Raw genomic sequence first — 23,994 nt, 5'->3', positions numbered from 1 at the left:
GCAATTGTGAATAACGATTATCTGCACATGTAAAGTTCTCTTGGTTGTGACTCTAAATGTATTTATGTGTGGGAGTAGCAGGGGTAACACTAATTCATTCAACATTTATTTATGAATTATACTAAACTTCCCTTATCTTATTGTTAGTATTCTATATATTATAACATTGTTACTCAAAAGGCTTTTTATTGACAAATGATCTCTAATCTTATGTAAGAAATATATGGAAACAAAACTCAGTGTATAAAGTGTTAATCCAATTACTGGTATTGCTCTGTCATAACCATTTCATTGCACTTAGATATACTGTCCAATACTTTAAGCTACTACACTACAGTACATCTGGTCTTGAAACAGGGATGAGAGTTGTAGCACAGAGGCAGAAACAAACATTGGAAGCCTGCTATAATTGATGAATATAAGAAAAAAAATGTGATTAAAGCAAAAAAACAAGTACTCTCTCACCATTTAGCTAAAGCAGTAAGATTGTGAAAATTTAAAACATTGGTGGCCATATTGGTTTTGCAGACTGGAAGGGGGGGATGGGGTGAGGGTCAGTATTCTGGAAATTTGTGGCAGCTAATGAGTTAATTGAGTCTTCAATCATATATAACTTAATCCACAATGAATGGCGAAGCATTAATAGCTTTTGTTGTTATCTTTATATTAGTGTACCTGCTTAAATATTTCATATGGCTTTTCATCTAAAAAAAATTGGTAAAAAAGCTGCACCTCATAGGACTTTTATTGTATACAGTTTTATTTGCAGTACTGTGAATTGTGCAAGACATTCAGTACACCTATGTTGCACCTGACGCTATTTCAGCAAGCAACTTAAACTGCACAAAAACTCAATACAAACTTATCAGTTTTTGGTGATGATGCAGAAGACACTCATACCCCTGAAAGCTGTGTCTATGCCGGGGTCTTATTCTTCTGTCCCACTGTCCAGAGATAAGAGGTGAACACCAGTGCCATCCATGCGCTTGAAAGTCAATGGTCTACTTGGTCCAGTCCACTTTAGAGAAGAATGGATGTGATTTAATGTCCTCCACACCACCTACTCCAGCACCCAGCCTCTCAATGGGGTTGAACTGTAGAAGCTGCAGTAACAGAAACTCATGTCAGCAGAAAGCACTTTTATGTGCTATGAAGATCTGGGTTTGGGGATCATTCCTACATCGCCATGTTAGTCATACTGTACGTCACTAAGACTTGGTTTATTCGTTCATGAACTCTGGCCCTCTGCCTGTAAATAAAACAGTCTTTCTGTATGTAATTTCATTTCAAGGAACTCAGTCCGTAAGGGGAAAGTTAAGACTGGTGTGGACAAATTCAGAAAGTAAGCTGCAAATTCTGAGCAGTTTGTCATGAAACATCTTAAAATAAATTAAGCTGTGAATTTCAAAAGGTCAAGGAAACCTTCTGCAGCACAACCAGGTCATGTGTAACAGACCTTTGCTCATTAGCTTATTTCATCACACAAGAACTCTGAAATGTATAGTGTTACATTATCACAGTATTTAGATAGATTTCACTGTATTAATTCCATCCCCCAGTTTGACTTACGTTTTGATCAAGAATTACAATATTTCTTTCCTTATTCAACTCATAGTTGTGGCACAATATACTGTACATTTTAATACATTTTCTAAAACCAGATCAATTTGCTGAATATGTCTGGTTAAGTATCAGCTCATATACAGCTACTATCGCACGGATGCTAGCTGTAATCTTTGTGTGACAAAAAATGAATGTACTTCACACATTTATCCACAAAAGTTCAACATTATACGTATTATTCTGTATTTGCAGATCATTAACTTATACATTATCTTTAATATGCAAATCTTCATTTTTTTAAAAAAGCAGAGGCTTTTGTTGTGAGTTTGTTTTCATTACATTCTCCCACTGACTACCATCCATGTTAAATAATTTTCTTGCTTATTAATGAGATACATTTTATAAGTATACAGATTTCATTTCAGTTAAATGTCTGGTCCTTGGGGATTTTATTTGCAATTACCAAGAGGCTATTCATAATACAATTTGTTACAAAGATTGTCTTGATTTTGTTTAACAGTCTGTATGTACTGTCCTTGGTGTCATTGGCTTTATGAAATTGGCTTCATACATCATACATTGAGGTGATGCAGCCTAAAACCTAAATATTTTAGCTTTTATTGACAAAACTAGCAGTATCTTTTTATTCATCTGTTCTCACATGACATACTCAAAATAAATGCTAAATGTTTAACTTCTCAGTTTAAACCAATTTTTAGATAAAGTGCAAGATGAGACATTCAAAAAACATCAATGGTACATACAGTATGAGGTAAATTATCATTATTTAAATGTTAGCCAAGACTAAACATTATGTATGGCCTCTATACTAGCGTATATGTTCAAATTCACTTTTTTAAAATCAATCAAATAAATCAAATTCACTTCAGAATATGCAAAGTCTCACAACAGCAAAATGAGAATAATATGCATGTATGGAATCCCAGTTGTTTTCACCAGGTCAAAATACCTAAATTCTTAGTGAGCTTTAGTCGCCTAAATGCAGATCTTTCAGGAAATGTAAAGAAATTTACATTGTTCAAGTAGTACCTACTGTACAATGAGCTACAGTAGAATCTTTCTATAAGACATTTTGTTGGAAAAATGATCAGCTATAAACTTATTAAATAAAGATGCAAAAAGAAAAACAAAACTGCTTTTCGTTTTGTACTTTTTGTTTTGCAAAATGTTTTCTACCTGCTGTACTAAGGATTTGGCTTCCTCTGATACGTAGTCTGGCATGTTGAGGGAGGTGTGCCGATTGATTCCTGCAGGATGGCACTGATACAGTGACTGGAAAAAGAAACAAAGACACAGAATTATTTTAAAGCTCCCTGAAACACAGTTCTGAAAGTCTGTGTGCTCTTCTTTTCTTAAAATGTAGAACACCAGCACAAGGTATTCATTGTTCTATCAACTGTTGCCATTTAAACCAAAAAGCAGAAATGCTAGGCTGGCACAAAGGCTGCATGATAAGCCTAGCTTAATGCAACATATCCCTGCAAAATTATTATTGTAACTGGTGATTAATATATCAGTTCACTTCTGTAACCTAAAGGACGGATTTAATTAGGTAAACCATTGGCAAGCTCACTGGAAACTAAGGTAAACGTGATTTGTGCATCTGCTGGGAATTGTTTTGAAACAATCGTGGAAGTTAATGTTTGTAGCATTAAAGGGAAACATGCCTAAGCAGCGTGATGAAAACAGTTTAATTTGATTACCACTCTAAAAAAGAGACAACCACATTTCTAAATGTTGCATTCTTCTTTTGTACTTCGAGAGATTAAAGGTTGCCCAATTTATCAGTGATAACAGCAAGATTTAAAAAAAATGTCAGTATGGGCAAGATCATTTTGAATGCTCATAAACTTAACTTTAGGCAGTGTTGTTAGAATGTGGAGGGATAAAGTCTAAAATCGACTGCATATCTGAAGACTGCTGTTCTTGATAATTGTCTTAAAGAGTGTCTGACAAGGGCAGGCCTCGACAGACGCTAAGGGCACTGACGAGCTGCGTTAGTGTGGTGACAGCTGACTGGGCAGCCTGAGGGCCTGCAGAAGACTGGTTTTGGCAGAAATTTAATAAACCTCCAATCTGCCAGGATAACTGTGAGCCGATGCAGCAAGTAAGACATTCAAGAGATTAAATGTGGAAGAAGAAATGTGTTAAAACAAAATGCTTAGAGATCTTCTACATGCTTGGATATCATACACAAAACAACTTTTGAAACCCCTTGTGTTTTCTGAAGCATCAAGAATGTTTACATCAAGAATGTCAAAATACAATACATTTCCATTTAAAACTCTGGCCTAATTTTCTGGTAAATCAACATTAATTAAAAATCATTAACAGACCTCAGAAGAGCTTCATCATTATCTAAGCATGGATATACAATATACACATACCAACATTTGTACTGCTGCTTACTATCAAATATCAAATAGATTTTTCTAACTTTCTCAAAATCAATAGCTTAAAGTAAAATTTTAAAGGACACAGAAAAACAAAATCTATACACTTTTGCTCTGGAAAATCATTTTCAATCTTGTAAGGTTTTTAAAAAGGAGTAATACAGTAATATTACTAATTACATAAAATAAATGCTGACAGCTCTTAATGGATGCATATTATTTACATTTTTATATATGATAGAAATGTTTACTTTCTTTGTTAAACTTTCCTTATTTAGCAAACGTATTACATTTTTATTCAAATACATCATCCAATGCAATGTGACTTTTTTCGAATAAAATTAAACTTAGATATCTGAAGACTGATGCTCTGCAACATAAAAATATAGTTTATTATTATTACATTCCTGAATATAAATTATAATGCAACAGCATGTTCTCATACTGTACATAAGCTGGTCACAAAATTTCTAGATACAGAGCAGCAGTGATAAAACTTAAAAAATAATGAAACTGCAGGAAAAGTGCCATACAGTATATGCAATGGGAGGTACAGGACATACTAAAATATCTAAAATATTTTAATATATTCAGTTAGTGTATGTCTTAAATAATAATCTAGAACATTAAGTCATTATTTAGAATATTTCTGTGTTTCTAAATTAGTTAAGATGGTTTGAGGCAAAAGAACGTGTCTTAAGATGTGTGGAATGTGCTTTTGTGTTTTTTCCTGCTGTTGATATGCTATGCGGTTATTGAGATTGTTACACCAAAATGAAAGAAGAACGAAAGATATTTTTTAAGTGTTTTAATGTTTGATAAGCAATAAAGCAAACTAATAATAAAACATAAGTATGCAAATATGTTGTTTTTATTTAAAAACATAGTATAAACGAAAATGACTATTTCTAAAAATCAAAGTTTCTGAAGAAATAAGGCTATGTTAAATAATCATGAAAATAAGGGAAATTCTAAAACTGAATTACTTTTCCTGCCAGAGACTGGTATAGTAAAGCTACCAAAAAATGTTTTAAAAAATCAACAACAAAGCTAACCGACAGAGAACCTGTATTAAAGTGTATGTCTTGAAGTTATTTTCTCTGTTGCTCATTGTCATGCCAAGAAGAACATCTAGACATCGGTCTTCAGATTTAGATCAGCACTATTGTCCTTCAAACTAGAACATCCCAGAACGATCAGCACTCAAATCTGCTGCAGCACCCCGTCACCTTCACAGCGCTGTATTATCCAATGGAGAACCTTCCACATCCTAATGAACATTTTTTGTGTGGCAGCGCCAACTCTGACCATCAAATGCCAGCCCTGCGAAATAACCTATACATCTGTCCTTCTTCTGTACTCTTTCACCCTACTGGATGGAAGCCTTTACCAAGATGTCTGGCTCAGAAATATCTTGGCATAACTGGAAGGTGCCAGATTAGCACAGACACCAATATGTGTAACCTCAAATCATCAAAATGCCCAGAATTTCAGCTGACAGTTTGAACAAACTTTGCAAAGAAAAACCCACATTTAGTACATTTATGAATTGAATTACAGGGTTTTGATTTCTCTCATCATTAGTATGCTTAACAAATTTTTAATCTACATCAAATTGTACATGTACATGTACATGGTGGTACCATGTGCTGTTTTAGTGTTTCTCTCTTACTATCTTTTGTAATTAGCATTTTCACTTGGGTACCAAACATTGGCAATGCAAGATTACTGTACTCTAATAGCAGAACTGACTGGTTACATCACAAGGTTATTTATAATGCACATATTAATATTACTCTTCTATATTAAAACAATATGCCCTTTTACTTGTTTATATGAATTACTTGTAGCACTGATTGCAAAGCATTACCACAATAAATTATGGAAATTTCAAAGGGTTCATAGCTTCATTAAAAAAAAATCAAAATCTTCAAATATATATGCTTCTTTTCAAATTAACTGTTTTGTTGAAAAACTAAAAAACTATACAGTATTACCAAAACTTTAAATGCTTCTCTACCCATCTCATAAACTTAAAGGTGTCTTAGGAACTCTTAGGTCATAAAATATGATCTTAACAACAACAAAAGAGGATTATGCATTTGGTTTAATCTTAAAATGAAATTTCCAGTCTACGTGCATCACTGCATATCTTAAATAATATTCCCATTTTCAGCTGTCCCACAACAATAAAGACATTCAGTACATGCTACAACGCCCACTACATTAACCTATGTGTAATGGTGATAAAAGAATAAATGTATTAATTTCAGGGAAGGGTTTAAAACAAAAGGTTTATGTTTCTCCTTCAATCACACTACACCTGCATGGTGCTCATTAGGATAGCCTCATTTCATGCATCGACTTTTCCCCCCTTAGTATTCCACAATGAAAAGGGGTAGCACTAACTAGACAGATGACAAGCATTCAGGACGAGAAGCTAAGATACAGTATGTTGTCAGATACGTTAGACACCAAGATGAAACCTGAGTCTTCTTGGTGCATTCTGCTTATACAGTATTTAATAAAAGGAGACATTTGCAGGACTAGGATTTCTTTGGAAACAACAAGTTGCCAACCCACCTGTCTATAAAGCTGCCAGCTGTACATTTCTGTAGAGGACTGTGACAAGCACCAGTTAATTCCAGAAACACATTAGCCAGAGCTGGGTGTTGGTGCCAGTGTGAAAGGAAATCAGTACACATTCATTGGCAGGGGAGGCCTTACTGGGTCTCCTATCACTTTCTTGATTCTTCAATCAGTTGGTTTTTGAGAGAAGGAACGCCAGTGGTGAGGCCAGACACCTGGCGATGCATTCAAGCTCAAGCAGATAGGGCTGGAAGGCTTTATCGTTACAAACCCATTTCCTACGCTCTGCGTACCTTCCCAGTGAGGAGTTCAAACAGGATGGCACCCAAACTCCACCAGTCACAGGCTTCAGTCTCTTCACAAATGCCTCCAACTTCTAAATAAAGACACGGAAGAAATAAAACATTAATATATACCATATACACTTATGCCTGTGTCCCATTCACAAAGCTTGTTTTTAAAACATCTTACTAAGCAAACTAAAACACAGAAAAAGGTATCAACATTACAACACAAAAAAGCCCAAATAAAGGTTTTATAGCATATCTGCATATCAACAAAAATTGGAAAAAAACTATTAAAAATATTCAATTTTATATCATGTTCAATATTTTTGAGTAGAGATCCTGTTTTAGTCTGAAAGGCATGAAATTATCACAATTTTGGTAAAAATCTTAAAATTTCTTGCTACTGACACTTTGGTGCAAAGCCCTTGATATTGAATTGTACAATGTCTGAGGATCTGACTCGTCACAAAAAAAAACCATTTAAATTTTTAACTTTGGCGTACATGAAATTTTCTGAAAATATTTAAACAATCTTGTACATTAAACATTATACTTCAAAAATGTAATGGAAATTTCTGGCACCCCACTGATAAACAATGGGTAAATAAGTCAGGCTAAAAAGACACAAAACAGGAGGATCTGCAGCAGACATTAAGGGCATTCATTGTTGGCCTTTACATAGCTCCTGCGAGAGATATAATGTGAATAAACACATCGGAGGTGTTTATAAAGTATGAAAACTTCTTGTGACTCATGTGGCTCCTTACTCTAGAACAGACTGTTATTGTTAGAGGCTACTAGCATGGCTTTGTATGAATGTTCACAGAAGACGCCTCAAGCTGTCCATTCGCCTTCCACCTTTTTTTACACCTGTAACGTTGTTTGCTCTCACACAATTTCTTCTTTTTAACCACTGCTGAGTTCTTGTCTTATTTTTCTTTTTGTATGAAAACATTTGCTTACCAATTTTTTTTAATCAATGTTTTGTGAAATAATGCTTAAACCTTTTTGTATGAACACAAAAAAAAATCCTTTACTTATGGCTTATTTTTTCTGCTTTTCAGCGGTTTACTCTATTGTGCTTGACACATAATTTGTAACTTCACTGTAGTCCTTCTACTAGGCTCTAACATGACATGACTAACTGCCCAGTGTCCTAACATAGCATTCATGATGAAAAAGGGATCTGTAAGTTAATATCTCCTACTGAAACAGATTATCTGAAAAGATGTGATCAAGTTAACTATCTGAAATCCTTAAAATCCTTAATTTTCAAGATCTTTAGTAGAACATAAGTGTATCCAAAAATAGAAAAACAAAAACAGTAAAAAAACAGACAGCTACAATGATTCATATGGGTCAAATGTGTCTTTACACAAGTAAAATCTAAATAGGACAAACTGCACTTAATGGTGCAGATGAATTCCTGTTAAAATCTCTCCATGAAGTCTTTTACAGGTGCAGCACGAGAAGCTTTGGCACTAAAGGAGAGCCTTGAGAAAGTAATACTGCTTTACTCTAGTGGCTCAGTCTTCCTCTCTAAGGAAAATTAACAGCAATCAGCTTCCCTTTCTAGGGAATTGGAGATGGCGAGATAATTACACCAACATTTGCCAACAAATCTAATACAGACTGCTGTTAATGGGTATGCAGACAGATCCAGGTAATCTGAATTATTTTTCTTCTGATCTTTGCTCTGCACTGCAGTCTTTACATAGACTGACTAGCAAAATACCACATCACTGTTTTTTGTAACATGAGCACTCCTAGGGAAAACAATTTTGTTTTCAGAATTGATTTGATAGTTTAAATATAGCGTGCCACTCCTTAGACTAAACATGCTGTAAAACACCACTATAAAAACCAAATCCTTGCAATCTAACAAAGCATTATTTAGAAAAAACAAATTCTGAGATATAGCACTGTAACACTTAACATAATGTTGTAAAAGAATTTAAATAGCACTGGCAATCCAGTGCCAAAGAGTCAAGTATCAGTCAGCCTCCGCTATTCAAAAGCACGATTCAATCTTAAGAGGTAGGAATGTGCAGACAGCATGAAGCATTTCTTCAAAAAGAAAGAAAGGAAATGAAAGAACTGTAACACTTTCCTATCTGAAACCCTCAGCCCGCCAAAATGGCACCATCACTCTGTAGAGTCAGGGAAAAAAGGGTCAGACTGAGGCAGCACTTTGTATTTTAGAGGTCAGGTGAACCGCAATTGTTTTTCTTCACACAAATCCCTTGAATCCGAGAAGCAAAGAAAAAAAAAACAATTTGTTTTTTGTGCATCAAAAAAACTATTTTGTTTTTGTTTTTAATCACCGGAAGGGCTTTTCTTAACTCTTAACTGTTAAGATTGTCACAATCAATCTGTTCACTCTTTCAAAACAAGTGGAAGTAAACAAATTGAAGTAAAAAAACAAAAGTGACAAAGTCTTTACACAAAAAATGTAGTGGAGTACTTATTTCTTAAACGGAGCAACCTAAAAAAAATGTTTCATTAAAATAACACTGGGACAGCACGGTGACACAGTGGTTAGCATTGCTGATTTGCATCGCTGAAGCCCTGGATTCAATTTCTTGGGTGCTATCTGTGTGGAATTTATGTCATCCCTATGTTTGTGTGTCTTCTCCCACAGTCCAAAGACAGATTAATTGGCTTCTGTGAAATTTGGCCCTTGTGTCTTTTAATGGACTAGCAGCCCACGCAGGGTATACCCTGCCTTGCTCCCGTTGCTTGCCGGCATCAGTTTCAGCTCCCCAAAAACCCTGTATTGTATAAAGTGAGAGTGAGACAATCTAAAAACATTTCCAAATTATTTTAAAAATTGAAGAAACAGAATGGCATTAGAGATCTTCTGAGGAAAGTTATGACGGCCAGATGTGCAGAATTTTGTAGTAGAAGTGAAATTTAACTACTACTTTCAAAAGCTGGGGTGATTAATAAGCAAAATTATACTACTCAAAAACCAAACAGAACATGAAGGAGGGAACCCAAATTCTATCTATTAATTACATGAAAAAATAACTTGTGCACATCTCCTAGAACTATTCTGAGAAAGTTTACAATTTATTTAAAGTACCTAGGGAACCTGCCATCAACAAATTTTCATATGGCAATTGGTAATATTTCAGTTATATACATGAAGCATTGAACAAAGCCACTTATACAAGCTAGAACACAATTGGTGTTGTTTGAATGCGTATTTTAAACCTATGCACTTTTGAAACGTAGCCTCAAACACAGTACACACATTAAAAGATTCCAGCCCTCTGTCTGATATAGTAACTTAGTAGTAAATCACCTCACCTTTACACAATAATACACAGCACGTAGCAGCAGAGAGATCTTTCCATTCTAGTTGCTGATCCTCACCAGAACTCTGTAACATTACATTGTGATATGTGCTCTGGGAACCTCTACAGGTACCTCCACACTCATAACAATATCAGTTTTTCCCTAGCAGGAGCTGATAATATTTCAACCTCCAGATCTGAAAAAACTTGACAAGAATTCTAATTTTCAGAAAGTCAAAGCAAACATGCATAATAAAAACAAATAACCACAAATGCAGACATATAAAATTCCCAGTACTTCACCCCATTACCAGAAAAAGCCTGTCAAGTCAAGACTCATTTCTTATCTGAAACCCAGCTGTGTCTGGTACACTAAAGATAAATGCATTAGTAGACTACTTATTGTTTCCTAGCTGAATGCAATTGCAAATTACTGGGAAGAAATGTAGGACAGGTTTCTTTGGATGTTTTAGTTAATGACCATTAGGAGGCAGTCAACCATCATATTGAAAGGAGGAGACCTCCAAAATAATGTTCTGATTTTCCCACAGCGCTTCAGTCCATGTGGTATAAATATTAGTCTTCTGTAGAAATCTGCAACAGGCCCTGCTTGACACACAAATTCAAGGTACCAGATACAGTTGCATTTATGTCAGCTCTATGCTGAAAAGCTAAGGCTCCTCAGCTTTAATACACTTTTATTACCATTTACTGTCTGTCCTCTTACAAATATTCATTTCTTTTACCTGCGAACATGGTTTATCAACGGCTTAGTTACATGAAATGTATTCACGAAGGTCTATAACATTTATTGCTCCAAAGACAGACCCTTGATATACAGTACCTGTGGCCTTTTCAACATTACATTCTTGTTCATTTACTGATATTACATCCTCGTCAACATCCATAAAGCTCAGAATCAATGCTAATAGATCGCTTCCAAAGTGCCCCGTACATGTTGTGTAGAAAATGTTCATGACTAGAGAGGCTGTCAATTACTTTCAGATTAATCAATGGGCTCTTTTATCTTTCTATTGTTTCTTTTTTAAAATGGGATGGGCACCTTATGCTTCTGACTAAGCTCATACAACGACTTTTAACGGTAAATACAGTTACCCAAATTAATCTTGTTGGCATCAATACCTTTCCCGATAGAACAAGACAGACCATAGCAGTAAGGAGCAAAGTGGCTGTCTTGTCAATGCATCATTTGCATGATAAAATATAGTCAAATCAAAAAAATGCAAAAGGGGGCTGGATAGAAACATTGCAGTGCCATCTGCGTGACCTGCCCAGACTTCTTGAAAATTGTACATTGTACATATTCATGCCCTTCACAATGCACAAAAGGAGAGGCAAAGAAAAGGCTAATTCCTTTCCAAGAGCTGTTTGTAGGCTGTTTTTCTTTGTTGCTTAATATATTTCACAGATCTTGCAGTGAGCTCTATTTGTTTAGAAGGACAATCGCCCTCCTTGCGTATATGAATGCAGGTTTTCTTTTGCAAACAGAGGTAGGAATTAACCCTCAAACTGTCAGGTCTCATTGCCTATAATTTCCCAAGGTGAAAGGACAGTCTTCCTCTGGCTCTGTGCCTGGGGTTTAGTCTTGCATAACTGTTTAGGGAGACAGGACAGACAGTGAGAGTGACAAGGAGGTCAGTGCTGAGACTCCTCGGGCCACCAGATGGCCCCTGTTTTTTTTCCTCTTTTTTTGAAGAGAAATAAAACAACGAAAAAAAGGCAATTGCTTGAAGTCATTAAGTTTCAGCATTCAAACTTTCCATGTGTGGTTAAGAGCTGTGTGGGTCAGCTGATTAGCAATGAAGTCCTTTGCCTTGGAGGTTGGTGGTTCTCTTCCAGCCAAGGTCAGAAGAAATCTGAAATGCATTACACTGTTACAGGGGAGCAGCTTGATCTAAAAAGAAATTCACCCCCACCATCTTCCCCTAATACAAACACATTTGTATTCCTATGTCTATGTGGACATCCCACTGACTTTCATGCTATTTTTAATTACCATTCCAAGCTCTGCTTAAATGTGACTCCACACATTCAGTGTGAAATCAGGTGAACATATTTTTGGCACTTTAGTTTAAAAGGTAGATGCCACTTGGACTTAAAAAAAGCATTTTACAAATTGCAGACATCTCCACATCATCCATTTTCAGGTGTTACTGGTACTATTTTTATGAGGATAAATTCTGTCTCCCCTTTGACAGTAATACACACTACATGCAAATTCATACACAGATGCACAATAAATGCCTGTTTCAAATCTATACATTTGTTTCTATCAATTTAACCTGTGGTACCTGTATTTTGTTTTTTTATATAAAGATAATAGGACATACACTGTCTTGTAGCAAGGTCAGCAGTCATCACGAAGAAATCCTTTTGAAGAGCTTAAGGGAAAACCACTATTACTAGCAAAAAAATGGTGGCTTCGTTTTCATTCTTGTCAGAGTAAATGTGCATGAAGACCGACTGCCCCTACAGGGCATGTAGGAGACTCACTGACAAGACCATGTAAAGGAACCTAAGAATCACCACTGGCTGTGCCTTAGCACCTCTGACGATAAACAGAGGTCTTTTGTCTTCACGTCCTGTTAATCATAAGCAGGTCACTTTCAAATAACTGAAAAACGGCAGTTCTATCTTGAAAACATGAAAGGGGAAAAGTCTCAACAGGTAATATTTAGTTAGCGTAGCTTCACTTCACATTCTTTGTGATAACTGAGCCAAAAAAAAAAACAGTCACCAGCAAAGAGTGAAAGGGGAAGGTGTTTATGTGAAGTGATACGTTTAAGTTTACAAATGACTGAATCCGCTCTTCCTCTTTTGGAAGTGAAGGAGTTCCCCTGTCCCTTAAGAAAAATAGGTTTAAGTAATGAAGGGAACTATCTTTCTTCCCTCTAAGATACTAAGGGCACATTAAGCTTCCCCAAAGTGACTAAAAGGCATTGTTTGTAAGGAAAGCTATTGATGGTATCAGCTGTGAAAGAAGAAGAAACCCTCCCTTGTGGAAGATTTTCACTTTAACCGTGGCAGGGAAAGCTACAGTATGACAGCTTAATGTACACTTTGGGTCATATAAAGCTCTATTTGTGATGCCATATGTAGCACATATTTGCAATAAATACAATAAACTAATCACATTACAAAATCCAAAATATTTTATAAACTCTGTATAGGAACTCCTGTTCTACATTCTGAAGATTTATTATGATATATTAACTTATTTGGCACTTTTCTTGACAAAAATAAAATTTTGAAGTCACACAGCAGGGGGGAATTTGAATAGCAGTCTGACCAGTTAGCCCCGTATGCAAATGGTTATAATAAAGCAGTACCTAGAAGAGCCCAGCCACTTTAATAATATTGATTTCCTTCAGGATTCTTGGATTGGTAAACTGCTAGAATCTAAAGGAATACAAAGGGCTGTACTGTCTTTCTTATGTATCAAACATAAAAGAGACTAATTGTTAAGGCAGGCAGAAGGAGCAAGAGGGTCAGAAGAAGTGGGCTGCCGTCTGATCTTGTATTTTAAATTTCAGCTCAGGGGAGGCGTTGGTGTTGTTGGTTCAAGCTCCCTTGATGACAGCGCTATACAGTCACTAACCCTCAACAGAATATGTGGCTGAATAAAGTCATCATTCAATGGAAAGATCACTCAAGTTTAATGAGCATGGAAGTGAATTACCCTCATATCCCACAAGAGACATGTCTCTTTAGACCCTGGGCTCAGGTGCTTGCTTTATGTCACTGTAACTCAAACACTTTGACGCCAAGCCCCCACCAATACCCCCTCCCCATCTCCTTATGGACACACTTTGAAATTCACAGAACCCCCTCCCCCGCCACCTCCATCTGATTTCGAAAGTAAACAGTTGTGCATTTGTACATGCATTGAACTTACATGAAGGACATTTTTCTGCACAATTGGAGATGAACACTAAGGCCACGCATTTCATTACAAGAGCAAGTCAGAGAATGTGACAAGGATCTGGTCTATTGAGACTTGTTTCTGCAGCTCCTTGAAAGTAGACAGTCGGACACTTCAACAAGAGGCTGTCTGAGTGAGGAGTGCAATATTTAAGCATTCGGTTTCTAAGGACAAATACTGAGACAATCTTATAGATACTACAAAGACAATGAACTCCTTGCAAAATATACTGGCAAATTGTCCCATTTAACTGCACTGACAATAACACAACATTTCCATAATGCCTTAAAGGACACAATGAACAAAAAAGTTAGCACATTTAAGAATTAGCAGGATAACATTCATTAAGAAACAAACAAACCTTGACATTATTAACAGGAAAATATTTCTAACTTTTTAATATATATACTTACAAATCAAACAAGCAAAAAAGCAAGTGCTGCCATGGAGCTAATATTCTGTAAGATATTGTATTAACAGGATATAGAATACAAACCCCATTGGAAAATGTTACCAAATCAATATTAACTAGCGGAATCCAGTAATGAATTGCATATTTAAAAATATAACCAATATTGTTGTATTTAGGGGGTGCTGATATTTATTGCCCTTTATTTTTAACAAACCACTCACACAGAAGTGCCAATATTTTCAATTTTCAAAGGACATTTCTAATCCGTCTCAGTAAAACTGGACTGTCAAAAAGTCCTTCTCGCACCATCATAAAAATAAGGGATATGGATTAAAATATGACAAAAACTATATATGTATTATAGCATACACATTAAAGAAGCATGTATTCAATATCATGAAAAATGTCCTTAAGTGTAATTTTCAAACTGATTTTCAATAAACATTTATTGCAAAAGCTCGATCATTGAGCTTGTAGTCAACTTGGCTACTACAAGATGGCTTTGAAAGTGAAACTTCAAACAGTTATAAAGTTAGAAGAGTCCAGTGTCATAGTATAAAATAAGGTAACCGACAGGCTTGCTAATATTCATATGGTTGTAAATATCTACAATGTTCCAATGAGTATTTCAAACACACATATGTGAATAAAAGGTGAGAATACAATTTAGCAATTTCTAGGCTTTTTACTTTGTTTTCAGATCTTGTTGAAAACATGTTGTTTCATGGCCCTTTATTTATAGACTGATGGCAACAGGCACCCTGCTAGCTTCTGGCATGAGTTCATATATCTGTCATCACAAATGAGGTTGTTACTGGAATTTCTTTCTCAAAATACAGGAGGACGTTAAAGTAGAAGGAGATAAGAAGATACGCTGTTGATAATGCAAAGTGCTGAGCAGGTGGGTAATGTTTTTAGGACATAAATATGATAAGCATTCCCCAAGGGCTACTGAGAGCAAAGGCCTGTTCAAACAGAAGTGAATCATTTTTGTCACACACTGGTGATAATTCCTCATCAAAATATTGCCCATCTGCAGACTCCAGCGAAGTGTGGATGTTACACTTGAAGATTTAAAAATGCTTAATGAGCAACAAAAGCAGCTCCCAATAGGACTTTTAGGGCTAGGCATCCCACAAGGGAGCAATCCCAACATATTGTATTTACATTTTTTTTTGTTTTGTTTTAAATCTCCATCAAGTCACCTAGCACTAATGTAACAGAATGGAGAAAGTGTCCTTTTTTCCCCATGAACTCTACTGATGTCACTACAATCATGCAAGAGCAACTTCTTATTTAGATTTTAAATTTGCTCTTTACTAATTTTTGCATGGGATAATCCTGCAAATCAGAAATTTTGTTAGTTTAGCTGTTGGGTTCAAGTGTTTACTTCCAGTCTTTAAATCTTTATGTCAGTTTACTTTTTTCATGCCAATTTTCTAACTGGTGAGAGGATGATAGTGCTTTCTGTCACTGTTTGGATTTCTGATCAAAATGTGGATCAGTTTGCAGCGATACTCCAACCAATCCCTGGGAGTTACTAAGCACAGCTGTAAACAGCCAAATGCCACTGTTATATATTTATGTGCAGTTGTGAATCAAAACTTGCATACTACTTGGAATAAAGGGAAATAAAGGGATCATTGTGGTAAATAATGTGAATTCACACTACATAAAAATAACATTGATGCATATTAATTCTACAACAGATAGAATATAAAAATGTTCAAACACAAATTGGCAGGATATTGCATGCAAAGCTGTGTCTACAATTCTATTGTAAATTACTTTCAAGAACATTTTTCTGCATTGACAATCAATCCAACTTAGGTACAAAGCATTACACTATACACAATAAATTATGATTTGAAAAAATATCTACTTTAGATCTACTTTCACAGATATCTTCTTAAGCCGTATTTATTGAAGGAACATACATCCAACAGCCATGAGAAAGAAAACAAATGCACACGAACATCTAACTGTGAATGCTCTAAGAAACAATGAAACATTGATGGCACACTACATCACCTGCTGGTTATTTGCTTGAAGTGCATCACCAGCTACCAAGGGACATCTTTGGTCAATGTGGTTAACTTTAATACTGTACCTGTTACACTTGCAATGCTATACACTTACTAAGATCATGGCCATATGACATAAAACAGTGCTGTGGTTCAGCAATCTAACTAAACAAATCAGATAACTTTTAATCTGTATAGTACATTGTACAGTGCGTTACCACATGTTGAAGCATTCCTGTATACCTCAACATCTGTATTATACTGTACCTGTAAAATCATGTTCAATGCAAGACTGACTTTCTAAGACATAGCATAAGACCCTAATGGATGCTATATTATAATAACAAATGTGTTTCTTCTGAAACATGTGATTACGTCTTCTAAGAGTGTAATTAAAATGTTTTGGACATGAATGGTAGGAAGAAAGGTTGATCCTCCAACACCTTATATTCTTAAGTTTATTACTTTCTATGCAATGCATCTTTTTAATTAAATGACTAAATTAAGATCAAATCATAACACTCGGATAACATATCAAACTTCACAAATCTGTGGTACAGATATAGTGCTAAACTGCTTGTAATATCACCTCTCCCTGGCAGAGCATGGTAAGAGTATGCTAAATGAAGTTTAAAACAATCCAATTATACAATTAAGGAGCAAGTAAAACTTAAACTTGCAAGGGAATAGAATAAAAGGTCAGCTTGTTAAAAAGCACCAATTTAGTGTTTCAAATGCCATTTCATTTACTGTACTTCTAGAAAGGATTATTTATATTTCAAACATCTTAAGAATAGCAAGCTACGAGAGCAACCAATTTACTGTACAGTACCTCAGTAATGAATAATTAGGAGAGGAAAGACACAAAAGATGTCAGATGGACAACATTTTTTCAGGTTAAAATATTTAGGATTCTTTTTCAAACTATACCCTCAGCATTTGCTAGGAGTAAGTCAGCTAAGATATCCATCCACATTCTAGGTGCTTTATCCAATACAGGGTTGTGGGGAAGCAGGAGCCCATGCAGGCAAGCAACAGGTACAAGGCAGGATACACCCCCAAACAAGACGGCAGTCCACTGCAGGGCACACGCAAAGACAAACACAGACAAGCACACACTCACAACAGGGCAATTTTCCCAGACGCCAACCATTAGCCTATCAGTACTGTACGTCTTTGGAATGTGGGAGAACAGAAACCCCCACAAACACTGGGAGAACATACAAACTCCACACATGCAGTGCCCCAGTTCCAGAACTGAACCAAGTGCTCCCATGCTGCAAGGCAGCAATGCTAACCGCTGCACCACCATGCTCCTCCAGATATGACATCTCTAACCTAAATAGGGTAGCTGGAGTAAATTGCTATTTTTATATTGACACAGCAGGAGTCCCACAGCACACAGGGATGTTTTATCAGTGAACTGATACTTAGTAACTAACTGCCTTTTATTTGTGCATTCCAGGATTCTCCACTGTTGAACTTCATTACAGACCACCAAGGTTGTCATATCAAAAGTACATATCAGACAGACAGCTTGTCAGACGAACATAATAAAACTTACAGGGATAACAAATTGCTGACAATGGCTACCTGGATTTGGCAGAAATAATAAACCACTGGTGAAGTCAAAATGCAACACGGTGGAATTCACGCTAGCTCAAAAACCCTTTGACAGGATTGTTTCGTGGTTGTATAGTGTCTGCCTACTTTTCCAATACTGCTACTTAACTGAGAAATATACTGAGAAAACACCACATGCATGCGGTACTGACATTTTTGTTCACGGAATAGCTAGATGAGATGAGATTAATTAGCTACTAACCGCTAACCTCAGATGTGATGAATACACTTTTCTTGTTTGTAACCTCTCTCATGTTTTGAAAACTTTCTGATGCAGAAATATAGGAGTCTGGCTCTACAGGTATCTCTCATTCAAACACCGTGTACAAAACTGGCTGAATTGGGTCAAAGAAAATTAAGATCGACCTTGAATAACTAAAAATCTGCTCACTTCACAAATAAATTCATTTTCTGTCTAGACTACACAGACAGAAGGGAGAGGACCTGAAGAAGAGTCAGACACACATTTCTGGAGTAAAATGTTGTAGAGCATGTCAGACGCAAAGGGGGGGTTAATTATGAGTCAGGGTAGGATTGATGAAGAAGGCAAAATGGAGCTGTGTGCTTTACAGAACAGATCACTGGCCATCAGGCAAGATGTTTTGCAGGTGCAATAGGTGACAGGCAATAATACCCATCTCCAAGCAGATAGGTTGTTAAACAGCGTCTGGAGAAGAATACCGTCTATAGGATGCACTGCAAGGTCCCCTGATCTAAACCATTCTAAACACATCTGGGACACATTCAATTCCACATTATCTGTTCATATTGTTTAGCCATTGCAAACTGGATAATTTCCACAATGTTCTAGAAGTGGAGTGGAGAGGTCTTCCTTTGCATTAGCCCATTCATATTTTGTCAAGTGTTTCAAAGGAACAATGGCAGAATTTTTATCTACAATTAGATACAATGTATTTATAATTCTTTAATTAATGGGAAAAAAAGAATACATACATATGAGAATACATGTAATGACCTCTAATTTATCAATAAATAATTACTTCATGACCGAGACTGGAGAACTCTGGAATTTTTCCCAAAGGAAATGAATTTTTTCATGTATTAATGCTTCTAGTGCCAATTTTAAACAACAATAATATAGTTTCAATGTCCTTCGAACTACATAGAGCAGCTTTTTAAGAAGAACTAATTGGTGGACGTAGTTTGCGTCCGAGAAAATGTAGGTAAGATCTATCTCCAAGTACTCTTAACTTTGGAATATTGTTTATAATGGAATGAAATGTATATTGAGAGGTGCTAAAACTAAAAATTAAGTACTGGGACCAATCACAAATGTTGCATTTTTATTTCCCATCAATATATTATCATGAGAGAATGTATATCCAATATCCTGGACCTTTTGCACATTTTCATTTTAAATGTCATATATATATATATCTTTGCCACATTTCCAGAATGAGGAGAGATCTGCTAGCTTGAAAATATACAACTTGATGAATATTATGCAGTACTTTACGAACATTTTTTACAATTTTTACATTGAATGAGGATAATTCGAATTCATCAATCTCTAAGTTACAATTGCTAGAACTCCTTCGCAATTAAGGCTTAAAGGAATCATCAGAGGCACTGTGACTATTCTGAAACAACTGATATAATACAAAAAAATTCTAGGTGAAATCTCAGAATTAGATAATAATAGCTCCAACTTGATGACTTGTGGGTGATAAGGTTTTCTATAATATGGGTTGGAACAAGCAGTTTTAATATGTATATATACAAATGAGTTGCAGTATACTTAAAAGACCGAATGATTTAGAGATAAAAATGCATTAATCGCACTAACACTGGCATTAACCTTGAAGTCATTGAGATATTTTTCATTTTAAACTAGCATCATTTTTTCCATAGACATGTTTTTTATCACTGAGTTTTTCATTCATTCACTATAAGAAAGCCATTTCTATTAAAAGTCATGACAACCGATAGTCTCTCCTGGAAGCGTATGGCACAAGGCAGGACTACACTCTGGATGGGATGCTAGTACATAGCATGACTCACATGCACAAAGACAAATCAAGGCACCAATTAACCTAGCCAGCACACCTTTAGAAGGAGAGAGGAAACCAGGGCATCTGGTTAAAGTCTACACACAGGGAGAATAGGCAAACTCTATACAACGGCTCTGCTGTTCGGCATCAAACCTAGGAGCTGCGATTTGCAGTAGCACTACTGTCGCACTTTCATGCTGATCTAATACACTTCAAATGCTAAGATTACAGGTAAATAAAATAAAGGAATCTGAACATTTAAAACACCTCTGAAAGACTGCATCAATTCAAGCTTTATTGTCCCCTAAGGGAAATGTGTCTTACGGCACAGTCAAACACAACACAATGACAATACACATTATCAAAAGGGAGTTAACATTTGGAAGTGTTACAGGAGTACAGAAGAGTAACAGAATGGGGGAGAGGGGGGAGGAGACCTTTTTGAGATAAGAGGTTAAGGATTTCATGCTTTGAATTTATGTTGGATGGTAATACCTAAATATTTAAGGTCTGTTTTGATCACTGAAAAGTGTATGTGCTATAAATATTTGGAAATTTGAAATACTTTTGATTTGCAGCAGATTTCTCTATAGCAAAAATATTATTGTCATCAATAATTCTCACTAAAAGAGATGGAGCTTCTTGAGAATGGACACAGGAAATAGTGGGGAAAAAATATAAAGTCACACTAAAAGTAGTTCAGGTGGGTAGCTGCGTCAGCATGAGTAGGCTGCAAAGGAACAAGTAATAGGTTTATATCATGCTGAAAAGAGAAGTAGGAAAGCACAGCGTTTCATCTGTGGAGCTTTTTCGTGTGTAAGAAGGCTCCACATCCGAAATGTTGTGATTTCTTTCTTCTTTTTTCAGCATGGAATAAACCTAATACTTGTTATTAAAAAGTAAAACCAGCCACAATATTTTAACATACACACACCTCTATATTTCAAGAGCAAAGTCAGGAGTGTAAATTTCAGTCACCTCTGAAAACAAATCACCTGATAAACAATTCCAAGATCACAACTCTACTAAATAGCACAAAATCTGACTACAACCTAAACAAGAAGGACTACAAAAAACACAGATGTGACCCAAATTACTCCGAGAAATATCTATAGGAGTTTGTTTTTCTCAATTGTTAGCACGAGAGAGAGAGAGATGGAAGTCTTAACAAAAATTATATATATTGTTTCACGGAAAAATCCAATATAGTCACTACATCAAATTACTGATCATCACTATCTTCTGCTCCCATTTCTGGAAAATACCCTGCATGCTAAGATTGAGGAAGTTTGTGTACGTAGCTGCTGACTAGTTAAAAATAAATATGCTATAACTAGGTTTGCTTACTTTTGAAATTCATATTATTCTTACACATAGAATATCCTAATAAAATGCCAAAAAATCATATCAAAGGTTTGTTAAAGCACAGGTGCTTAGTAATTATTAATAAGATATTCAACTTTAAAAATATTGTTCAGTCTTATGTGTGAAGTTGGCTTTATTGCAAAATTCACCCATCATTCCACCATCATTTTTTGCAGATTAATTTTTCCATTTCAGAAGATTTAGATTAATCTTCAAAGCGTGGTACAGAATCTACATCCAAACTGCATGCTTGTTGTGGTCAAATATATTGCCTTGCAAACTTTGTGAGGTAGTTAGGGTTAGTAGTAGGTTTTCTTTGTTAACTGGTTATACTATGCACTAAAGTTTTCAGCAACTTCAATGAGGGTTTTAATACAAAACATTTTTATTGAGTTGTCTGACCATGCATGCGTTGTGCCACTTTTAGCAAGAATAGGAAGTGTTACATTGTGCTTTACCTAGATAAAGAGACCGCTTTATGGCATAGAGTTCAACCTTCTTTTCCCCATTACATCTCTCATATTTTGCTTAAAATGCAGTTCCCTACTGGGACAATGCTTATAAACTTGTTTCATGACTGCAAAAAGCTTTCAGAATATTATTTGCACATACAGTATACAGTATTACCGGAAAGGACTAGTATGCAGTCATTATAAGTTGAACTGAATTCACTAAAAAATGCCATTGTATGCCTTGATCACATACAGTAACAAGCATTATCGGAGAAACCACTCATATTTTTAGAAAAAAAACTCAAAAGCATTTAATCATTTCAAACGAATAAACGTTTGTTTGCTGGTACTAGACTGTCATTGGACTGGACAATTGTCCTTAGTTTCTATGCTGATTACATAAAGATTACTGAGATCAGTGTGCCTACAGCGATACAAAACCATGGCCCTGCTTAGGCATAAAAAGTAATCATATTACTGAAATATTAATTGAGAGGGAAGATTACACATCCAAGATAAATTAAAATTTTAAAGTACACATGCTACTGACATCTTAATTGTTGTGGAAATATCAGATATCCATCTTGGACATATTTGGACTATTGGGTCTACATTTACTTGAAATAATTCTTTATAATTTAACTTTCAAACATAAATAATTCCGTGCATTTATTCATGTAAGACATTTATACAGACGTCTGAAAAGTAATTTTACACTAAACGATAACCTATGTTTATGAATTTCATGTAACAAGCAAAGGGACAGCTGTTGTTAGTGGTGGCTGGCGAATGATGTGGAAAATATATGAGTCACGTGCCCAGAGATGCATCTGCACTGGACTACTACCTTCAGTCATTTTACACTCAGAGAGCCTTTAAATTTAATTTATTTTAAAGCCTCATAAATAACATTGCAAATATATTTTCCATATTTATGGTTCAATCAAATTACAGTATTAATTTTATGCTGTTTTATCTAATAGTCTTATTTACTAAATGTTAAGGTTAACAAATTTTTGTTTTCCTTTTAGAAAATTCACAAATTATTTCCATTGAATTTTGTTTTTTGAAGTTTTCTTCAGCAGTTTTAGTTTTACGAATTTAATTTTAGATTTTACAAAGCACAAATATCAGGTGAAAACTGAGATAGTAAAGGCATTTTCCTGATTTATTTTGCAATGGGAGATGAATGGGCAGCTGGTAAAAGACCAATACAAAGATTGCCCAGCTGTTTGTGCATCACTGTTCATCCGGAGCACCAATGGACATAGACGGCACATATTGTATTGTTTCTAACACTCCGTTTTGTTGCTTGTTGCTGGCTATGCCAAAGAGCGTTGAAGTGAGAAATGATTTGTCCTAAATTAAGAGCTATTATACAGTAAGTCCTCTGTGTTCACGAGCTCAATATATATTATTTGCACAAAACATGTAGTGATCACTTTTTGCAGATTTGCAGACCAAACTCCCCTGCATGTAGTGGGAGAGTAAAGGCGGGAAGCCACTTGCAGATCTACTTTACCTGACCTTCTGTGATAAAAGCATAGCTATGGGTATGCTATAGTTATTCAGATATACAGTACGTTATGTGTAGACTAGTTACAGTGTAATGCCTGTATGTATGTACAGTAAGAGATCACTTTATTAGCCCTATACAATTTCTTGCATTAGGAATTCGTCTTTTTCGCATACCCCAGCTTGCTCTCCATGAGACACACAGACAGGGAGAGCAGCTTGGGGTCAGACCACAGGGTCAGCCATTGTACACCACCCCTGGAGCAGCTGGGGTTAAGGGCCTTGCTCAGGGGCCCAACAGAGTAGGATTCCTCTGCTGGCCGCGAGATTTGAACCAACAACCTTCCAGTCACAGGCGCAGATCTTAGCTACAGAGCCACCCCTCCGCCCCTTTTTTTTTAAGAAGTAAATGGGGTTTTACGGGAAAAAAAGAAACATTAAATCATAAAAAATCTCAGTGATTAATTAAGTTAGCACAGTCTTGGCTCTTTCTAAG

At 35.8% G+C, this 23,994-nt stretch overlaps 1 protein-coding gene across 1 annotated transcript in view; it reads right to left on the bottom strand.

Annotated features, from left to right (window-relative positions):
* Window positions 1-742: 742 nt before the first annotated feature.
* rps6kc1 (ribosomal protein S6 kinase B1) overlaps window positions 743-23,994 on the bottom strand; it is a 98,400-nt gene continuing 75,148 nt past the window's right edge. Inside the window, exons 14-16 of the mRNA XM_088908796.1 lie at window positions 6,860-6,942; window positions 2,761-2,856; window positions 743-1,103 (exon numbers count right to left, since the gene is read on the bottom strand). Coding sequence (XP_088764922.1) covers window positions 1,002-1,103; window positions 2,761-2,856; window positions 6,860-6,942 — 281 coding nt within the window. The 3' untranslated portion in view covers window positions 743-1,001. The remainder of the gene's footprint in view (window positions 1,104-2,760; window positions 2,857-6,859; window positions 6,943-23,994) is intronic.

Source organism: Atractosteus spatula, chromosome 2, assembly GCF_055471065.1.
Source record: "Atractosteus spatula isolate fAtrSpa1 chromosome 2, fAtrSpa1.hap1, whole genome shotgun sequence".
In the NCBI taxonomy this organism is placed as follows: Eukaryota; Metazoa; Chordata; class Actinopteri; order Semionotiformes; family Lepisosteidae; genus Atractosteus; species Atractosteus spatula.
Note: the sequence above shows the minus strand (reverse complement) of the source record. Positions and strands in the feature narration are given on the sequence as shown.